The sequence below is a fragment of the Nyctibius grandis genome, chromosome 20 (genome assembly GCF_013368605.1).
Source record: "Nyctibius grandis isolate bNycGra1 chromosome 20, bNycGra1.pri, whole genome shotgun sequence".
In the NCBI taxonomy this organism is placed as follows: domain Eukaryota; kingdom Metazoa; phylum Chordata; class Aves; order Nyctibiiformes; family Nyctibiidae; genus Nyctibius; species Nyctibius grandis.
The window spans coordinates 6,713,553-6,722,298 of record NC_090677.1 but is presented as its reverse complement, the minus strand read 5'-3'; the positions used below and the strand labels follow the sequence as shown (position 1 = coordinate 6,722,298).

At 50.4% G+C, this 8,746-nt stretch overlaps 1 protein-coding gene across 1 annotated transcript; it reads right to left on the bottom strand.

Moving 5' to 3' along the window:
- Positions 1-663: 663 nt before the first annotated feature.
- GNPNAT1 (glucosamine-phosphate N-acetyltransferase 1) lies at positions 664-8,294 on the bottom strand. The gene is made up of 6 exons (XM_068416664.1): positions 8,230-8,294; positions 4,395-4,582; positions 3,867-3,929; positions 2,834-2,961; positions 2,272-2,333; positions 664-2,123 (listed from the first exon to the last, which is right to left on the bottom strand). The coding sequence occupies exons 2-6, from the start codon at positions 4,564-4,566 to the stop codon at positions 1,976-1,978; spliced, it is 573 nt and encodes a 190-aa protein (XP_068272765.1). The 5' UTR covers positions 4,567-4,582; positions 8,230-8,294; the 3' UTR covers positions 664-1,975.
- Positions 8,295-8,746: the final 452 nt, after the last annotated feature.

The following is an 8,746-nucleotide window of genomic DNA, read 5'->3' as shown; positions in this document are numbered from 1 at the left end:
CTGGGCTGCTTGCTGCCTGCCAGCTAACGGCCACTCTCATCCTAAGGGAGTCAGAGCTTAGTTTTCCTCCTATCTCCTAGTAAGCCTTTTATTTAAAACTTCTTGACACCTGTCTCATTTAGCTACTGGCAGTAAGCTATTTCAATTACTGTTTGTTTTCTGGGGTTAAAGCAAAGGTAGCAAGGGAGCCCTGCTGCTACTTACTATGGCCTTAGAGTAGCAGCAGAGGTTGAATTTCCTCCTGTCCCCAGGTTCAGACACAAAGCTGTAGTACCCACAGCTTTGGGGATCCACAGCTGTATGTTAAGGTGCTAAAGTTCCCTTTGCCAGCTTAGGGGAAGCAGAGTGAAGGAGCTGGAGATCCCTTCCTCCGGGGGGAGAGCTGTTACCCAAAAAATGAAATCCCAAGGAGGAGGTAACATTAAACCTCTGGAGAAGCTGGTAGTTAGGCTGTGGGTGGTTTCTGAGGAGATCCTTGCTTCCCTGGGAGAGGGAGGTCTTGCTCTTTCCTGTTGAGCCAATTGTACTGTAGATAAATTAACAGGGCTGCTTTGGTTTAGGAGATACCAGGAGGTGGTATGTTCTGGAAGACACCAGGTACACCCACTCTGGGTACCTGCTGCTAGGCACAGCAATAAACAGTGACCAGATACATGTAGCAGTCTTCGTTTATTCAGCTTAAAGATTTAAAGGAAAAAAACATTAATAAATAAAACAGACATCACCAAGGAAACACTATATTGAGTGGAGTACCATCAGGAACATTAAACAGAACCCCCAGCACAGCTTAAAGTAGCTCTCCACACCACAGTGAAAGAACATTGTGTAAGGCCTGACTGTTCACAAACAAGACTGGCTGTTCTGTACGAACCTTCACATATTTATAATGCCCTATTCAGAGACGTAGGATTTGTCACTCTCTTCACACAAAACACTACTGTTGAAACCAGGGCTTTACACATTATTTGCTTGCCATCGCTGGCAAAAGTGCTACAATCGTTTATCCAATCTCATAGCAAGAGGGATGCTCCAGAGCAGCAACAATCTCTGGGGACCAGGATGGGTGACTGCAAAGCCACAGCCCACCTGGCCCTCAGGAGTTCAAGTACAACAGAGCTGTCCCGGTGTGCTCGAAGCAAATCCCAAATCACATTCCCATTAAGTACAAGCCCTGCTCACAAGGGGAGGGTTGTATTCTCTGGCAGACATTCCCCTTTCCCAGTCACCTTTGCCCTGTTGCAAACCCTTGGGTTATTTTTTTGTCTCAGAAAACAAGTAATTATCCTGAAAACAAAGTTATCAGCTAAAGTGCAGGACCCCTGCAGTGAGAAGTACACATCCACTTTTAGACTCATCAGCTTTAGTGCAGCCCATAAGGATTCTCGCCCTCTCTGCAAAAATAGTAACAAATTCACTTTTGGAAACTAGTGCCTATAAAACTTCAGCTGTGCCAACAGCACCTCAGTGAGGTTTCAGGGAAGGAACAGCACAAATGCCCATTCCACATCGCTAAATTCTGCATGAGAGAAGCATCGTCCCTACCCGAGCTACATCGTCCTTCCACAAAGTACAGCCAGGAGCAAAATCCCGCCAGCTGTACTTTGGCTACCAAGAAAAGTAGCACAAACCTTTAGAAAAATACAATGCAAGAAAAAATTTGAGATAAAAATATATACCTTTGGTTAAAAACCACCCCTTTAACAAGAGTCCTTTGTAACACAGAACAAAAAAAGCTTCACTTAGACTGAACAGTAGTAAAAATTAGTTCTAAGCGCTTATTTCCTAACCCAAAGGACCCTTCTAAAATATCAGTAATTATTTTTTTTGCAGGATTTACACATCTGATGTTCGTTATTTAGAGGGATCATGAAATTTGCAGCAAGAAACTATATAAATTTTCCACGAAGAGAATGTTTGTAGCACAAGCTCTCCCACCAACAGTCTTTACAAAAAAAAACCAAAAGACTAGAAGTTCTTAATTAAAGAACCGTTGAAACATGTAGTTTTCTTCAGATACCAAATAGCCAAACTTCTTATAGAAATCCACATTTTTTGGCAGACACTCGAGCGTGATTTTGTAACAGTTCAGTCTCTTACTTAGCAGTGTCAGGGTGGACGTTAATCTGGAAAAGGACAGAAAACCAACAGTTAAATGAAAGGGCCCTGAACGCTGGATCAGGTTTAATGGCTCCAGCATTCAGGATCCATTGTTAATGGGTCAATTAACATTTATTATTGTCTGTTGAATGGCAAAGGTGGTGAAATACTTACAGTTTACCCAGCTGCTTTCCTCTGCACTCCCTGCTGACTACAACGTCTTCTATCCTTCCTCTCTGTGAAAACACAGGCAAGCGTTAGTGGAACAGAACACTCTTGTGTTTCTTTCCCTGCTGCTTTACGTCTCATGTTTGGATTTTCAGCTGTCTAGTTCAATCCAACTCCTCCCGTGGTCGACATGCTCGTAATGCCCCTTCCAGCACCGGCAGGAGCTGCAGTCCCACCACAGCCTTTCCCTGTGGAGGGATTTGTATCTCTAGCTCCCTGTTTCACACGTCTGGCAGCAGCGAGATCCTCAGCCATCTGCTCCGTCAGAACCAAGCCTGACGAGTTCAGCAGCTCACTGGGAGGACAGGACAGACATCATTGCTCTTTTTCCTTTAGTAAAAGGAAGCTTTGGCTTTTCTTTTTAGCTGAGCACCCAAGGATGGGAGAGCTTTTCAAAGTGCCTTTGTCACTGACTCAGCAGAAGGTGCTTCATCACCATAAGAAATGACATGCATGGAGCCAGGGGACAGGGTCTTCCTCACTTCACAGCTGCAGCGAGAGAATATACCTTTGCACAGGAGTGAGTGAACTTATGTTCTATCACCAGCGTTGCTGTGGCAACAATCTGTCCAAGATTTGTGTCTTCTACGACAGTAACGTAGTAATCTCCAGATCTCTTCATGTGCTCAAAGGTTTCTGTGGGAGCAGACGGACAGAACAGCCACCGTTAATCTCAGATTAAATTGCTGTGAAGTCTTAACACTTGCAACAGATTCTGAATGCAGATCGCTACGGGGTTCAGGATCACAAGGAAGACCCCCCCCAAGACCCCAGAATCTAAAAGCCTCAGAGTCAGGCTAACCCAGACAGAAATTAAACAAATGCCTTTTCTCAGCTGCCAAGAGCACCCTCCTTCCCCAGCGTCTCTGCAGGTGGGCACTACGATGAAGGTGGCAGCACCTCTTAAGTTTTCTTACATCCCAAAGCAGTGAAGCAAGCTCAGGATGCTGCTGAGCTGTGATCAAAGGCAAACCTCTGCCTCGCTACTGGTGCTGGGATAGTTCAGCTGAAACAAGCCATCACCCCATAGCCCCTTCTGCCAGGTATCTAAAGCTCAATCTCAAAAGCTGGTCTACAACTTAGGCCTGGCCCAGCCAAGAGGCCCTTTGGGATTGGCTTCGCCGGGGGAGGTTCAGGTTGGACATTAGGAAGCATTTCTTCTCAGCAAGGGTCATTAGCCATTGGAAGGGGCTGCCCAGGGAGCTGGTGGAGTCACCATCTCTGGAGGTGTTTGAGAAAAGACTGGACGTGGCACTTAGTGCCATGGTCTAGTTGCCATGGTGGTGTCAGGGCAATGGTTGGACTCGATGATCCCAGAGGGCTCTTCCAACCTCATTGATTCTGATTCTGTGATAGCTGCAACTGGACCCAACGCTGAGTGCCAAAGGCTGCCGCAGGGGAGCTGAACTAATACAATAAATCCCTCTGGCATCAGGCAGGCAGGAAGGACCCTCACACCCCAGCAGATTCGCTGTCAGCATCAGTATCCTCTGGTTCCCAGCACCCTCTCTGGAAATGCCACGATATAATGATATACTCACTGATAAACTGCTCTGGGCTTGCAACTCCAGTTTCAGTCAGCTGACCCAGAACCTTAAAAAAGCCTGTTATAAAAGAAGGGGAAAAAAAACCCAAACCCTCAGTGAGGGACAGAGACACACAATGAGCATCAGTCTGAAATTACACGACATTAAGCTGTATGTTCAGAACAATCTTTTTATCCAAGTCACGGAACTGAGGAAGTCTCCATGCACCACGAATAATATGGTGGTTCACGTTACTTTCATATTAAAGGGAACAGTATGAACAACTCACAGTGGTGAACAGGAAGCTGTGGATTATTTGGAAGATTTGACTTGAATTTTAAGATTGTTTTTGAGGTTAAAACAGTAAAACCAGTTTTGAGGGTCACCCACCACGGCACCAATCCGTTGTGCCAAGTGCTCAAATTCCTTACTGATAAAAAGAACCCAAATCAGATAAAAGGAGCAATCCTAATCATGCAGAAATACATATTATCTAGTCAGCACCCAGCTTTCATTTGTCATGATCATCAAACGGGATTTTACCTCGATTTATATCAGCTGTGCAAAGTGGTCTCAAAACTAGGCCATCTCCTGGCTCTAAAGGAGAAATAGCAGGAGAAAACGTCGTCGTGTTCTCGCTCCAGTCGAGTTCGTGCAGAATATTTGGGTCAAACATCGGTGTGTCGTCAGGCATCACGGTTGCAACAGGCATCATGGCTGCAATGGGTGTTCTGGAACAAAAAGCACATGGGTGAGGAACGTTTTGGTTTGCTCTTGGTTTAACATCTAAATACGCTGTTTCCCCTGGTCATAGCATGCCATGTGATGTCATAGAATCACAGAGTATCTTGAGTTGGAAGGGACCCGTGAGGATCATTGACTCCAACTCCTTGCAGGACTACCTAAAACTAAACAATATGACTAAGAGCATCATCCAGACGCTCCTTGAACTCTGACAGGCTTGGCACCATGACCACTTCCCTGGGGAGCCTGTTCCAGTGACCAAGCACCCTCTTAGCAAAGAACCTTCTCCTAATGTCCAGGCTGAACTTCCCCTGATGCAGCTTCATGCCATTTCTTTGTGTGCCATCACTGGTCACCAGAGAGATGAGATCAGCATCTCCCCCTCTGCAATGAGGTCACCCCTCAGCCTTCTCTTCTCCAAGCCACCTCAGCCGCTCCTCATAAGTCTTGCCCTCAAGACCTTTCACCATCTTGGTCACCCTCCTCTGGACACACTCTAATAGTTTGATGTCCTTCTTATAGAGTCGCCCACAACTGCAAACAGTACTTGAGGTGGGGCCGCACCAGTGCGGCATGGAGTGGGACAATTCACCTCCCTTGACTGGCTAGTGATGCTGTGCTTGATGCACCCCAGGACATGGTTGGCCCTTTTGGCCCTCAAGGATGGGAAGGTGAATGACACCAGAACTGCTGCCCACTTTAACTGCAATTGAAGCTACTCAACCTTCATCGGACGAGGCCGCTGGGTTAAACAAACAGCGCACACACCGACCCCGTGCACCTTATCTACAGTCACAGAATCACACAGAATCAACCAGGTTGGAAGAGCCCTCTGGGATCATCGAGTCCAACCGTTGCCCTGACACCACCATGGCAACTAGACCAGGGCACTAAGTGCCATGTCCAGGCTTTTCTTAAACCCCTCCAGAGATGGTGACTCCACCACCTCCCTGGGCAGCCCCTTCCAATGGCTAATGACCCTTGCTGAGAAGAAATTCTTCCTAATGTCCAACCTGAACCTCCCCTGGCAAACCTTGAGGCTGTGTCCTCTTGTCCTATCACTAGTTGCCTGGGAGAAGAGGCCGACTCCCACTGCACTACAACCTCCCTTCAGGTAGTTGTAGACTGCAATAAGGTCACCTCTGAGCCTCCTCTTCTCCAGGCTAAACACCCCCAGCTCCCTCAGCCGTTCCTCGTAGGTCAGACCCTCCAGACCCTTCACCAGCTTGGTCGCCCTCCTCTGGACTCGCTCCAACACCTCAACATCTTTCTTGAAGTGCGGGGCCCAGAACTGGACACAGGATTCAAGGTGCGGCCTCACCAGTGCCGAGTACAGAGGGACGATCACTTCCCTAGTCAACACGTGCGGCACTTTTATGTTCATCTGGGAAGTTTTTTCTCTTGGAAAAAAAAAAAACAGGTAAGAGATTGACTAGGATATTTAACCTCTGCAGCCCTTGGAAAAGGAAAGCATCTCCCACTCTCAAGAAACCTCCCTAACATACAGCTGAGTATAGAGATCATTTACATTAATATTCCATTTAAAACTGGTGGTAGGTATAGTACACTTTTTTCCCAACCAGTCCCATCACATAAATATTTAGTGTCTCAACCAAGAGGCACATGAAAACACAGCTGACACGACAGCCTGCACTGCGTTCCTCACGCAGTTGTGTTTGCTGGGTGTATTTACAAAGCCCAACGCCATCCCAGCTGGGAACCGCAGCGCGTCGGTGTCCATTAACAGGTAAAACACAGACCGGCCAAGATGATGCTGAGACACCTGTTAATGATTAAAGAGAGATTTGGGAATTGTGGATTACCCGGAATTAAGGATAAGAGGAAGCAAAGGGATGTCTTTTCCTAAGTGCTAGATACAGGAAAATAATTGTCACCCGTGGAATACCTGGTCAGGTTTCTGGTATGAACAGAGCGGATCATGGGAACTTCTCCTAAGTTCTTTACACATCTTCAAATTAAGTTAGCTACACCACAAGAGAGAGAGTAGCTGCATGCTGTTGGACAGGCCAAATCAACATCAGAAAGAAAAATGCATTTGGGATGAATACTTTTCAAAAGAAGGCATCTTACAGCCCTGTTAAGCTGCCCAGAGAAAGTACAAAGGATGTTGGCTGTGAAGCAGCGCTGCGTTACTGCAGCACGTGAGCCTCCAAACTGGAGGTGGCTCTGGAAACCCAACTGGAAAAGCTACTTTTTAAAAAAAAAAACACAACAAAATATTTTTTTATGCCACCTGCAGGTATACACTGGCCTTTAAATCCCCATCCTCATCTCAATCTTGCCTATAAAAGTAAAAAAAATGCTGTTATAGCAATTAAACAGCAATACAAACTTTCATCCCACGTGAATTTTCAAAGTAAAACAGTGGGGAAAAACGAAGTGCAAAGAAAAACATTTCAGTAGATGGGAGAGTGAGAAGTGAGAATCCAGGTCTGCCAAGCTCCCGTCCTGAGCTTCAGCGATCCCATCACGCTGACGTGCAGAGGACCGCGAGCCCATCGCCAGCGTGTTAATTACGTCACTGCTAAGCTGAAGTCTCCCTGGTTCCAGCAATACATCTGGCATCTCTGTTCCTAGGTCTCAGTTATTCTGACGTTGCTGTCACCCTGTCCCATTACAAAGCCTTCCTAGAATTCATGAGTGTTCATAACAACATTCAAATAGTGCCCTGTACAGAATAAAATAAATCTACTTAATTTCAGCTCAGGGTTACTGAATACCAAGCACACACAGCAGTTGAAAAGCACACGAAGTAAATACTTTTTTTTGATGCTCTTCAAGCACTTAGTGACAAACCAAAGAGTTATTTTTCAAACTACACCCAGCACAGCTGGGGCAGGATGAAGTTTGATGCTTCACGCATTTTCTGGAGTCAGGAATATGACTTAAGAGAAACGCATTGGCCAACTGGAAATAAGGATCAGTGTACGGTGAGGAGCTCCGGCCTGTTTCGGTGGGTCGCCGCTTTCCCCTCCAGACCTGCTGAGTTTACTCCAAGACCAGGCGCCGGCCCCGGTGCACACCCGAAGCCTCCCCCGGAGCACCCCGGGCTCCCCCAGCCCGTGTCGGGAGCGGGCCGGGCCGGGCCGTGCCAGCACACACGGGACGCGTTCGGCCCCTTCGTCCCACCTCCCTCCGCTCCGGGCAGCCGGCGGGGAGGCAGCACGGTGTGCCGGGGGTCCCCCCGGGGTGAGCTGCCTGCCCGAGCCGGGGGGTGCTCGGCCAGGCCCCTGCCGGCTCCCCAGCGGCGGGGCACGGGGCGACAGAGCGCAGCCCTGCCCTGAGGGGCGAGAGACGGGCCCGCACGGCCCCTCGGCGGGGTCCCCAACCGAAACAGCCCCCCCGGGGGGGGTCCACACACCCCCACGCGCGGCCCTCAGAGAGGTCCCCACAGCTGAAGCAGCCCCTCGGGGGTGGGACCCCACAAGGAGCCCCTCACCCCACACACGGCCCCTCGAAGGGGTCCCTCACCCCACACGCGGCCCCTCGGGGGTGTCCCCGTAGGCCCACCCCTCACACAGCCCCTTAGCGGGGTCCCTCACCCCTCACACAGCCCCTGGGGGGGGGGGGGTGCTCCCCACATCCCCCCTCAGCTGCCCCCCCCCGCACTCACCCGCGCACGAGGCCGCGGCGCCAACTGCCGCGCGCACCGCCTCGGCCGCAACGCGCCGCACGGACGTGGCAGGGGGGCGGGGCCAGGCGTGCACGCACGCCGGCGCGCAGCCAATCACCGCTCAGCAGGCCCCCGCCTCAGCGCCGCGCGCTCGGAACTCCGCCCCGCCCCCGCGACCTTCGGGATCAGCCCCGCTGCCCCGCGCTGATTGGGCGGTGGACGGGGTGGCCCCGCCCCTCGCTGACAGAGCCCCGCCCCTCCCGCGAGGCGGGGGAAGATGGCGGGCGCTGGTGGACGCCGGCCCCGTCCTCCCGCCGAGCCCCCGCCACTCCTCCCACCGCTCCCCGTCCAGAAGGGCCGTTTCACCCTGGTGGTGGCCCCCGGTGGGCTCGGCGGGAGGAAGGGTGAGGGGCAGCGAGGCCGGCTGGGCCTCAGGCCCTCAGGGCCGCGGCGGCCGAGGCGTTTGCCCTGACGGGGGTTTGACGCCTGGAAGAAAATCCCTTCGTGTCCCTGAGCC

Excerpts from the sequence above, each read along its gene's own strand:
- GNPNAT1 (XM_068416664.1), bottom strand. The coding sequence starts at position 4,566 with ATGATGCCTGTTGCAACCGTGATGCCTGACGACACACCGATGTTTGAC. Across the intron at positions 2,962-3,866 it reads AAGCCCAGAGCAGTTTATCA|AAACCTTTGAGCACATGAAG; the intron begins GTGAGTATATCA and ends CTGCTCCCACAG. Across the intron at positions 2,334-2,833 it reads TCACTCACTCCTGTGCAAAG|AGAGGAAGGATAGAAGACGT; the intron begins GTATATTCTCTC and ends GTGTTTTCACAG.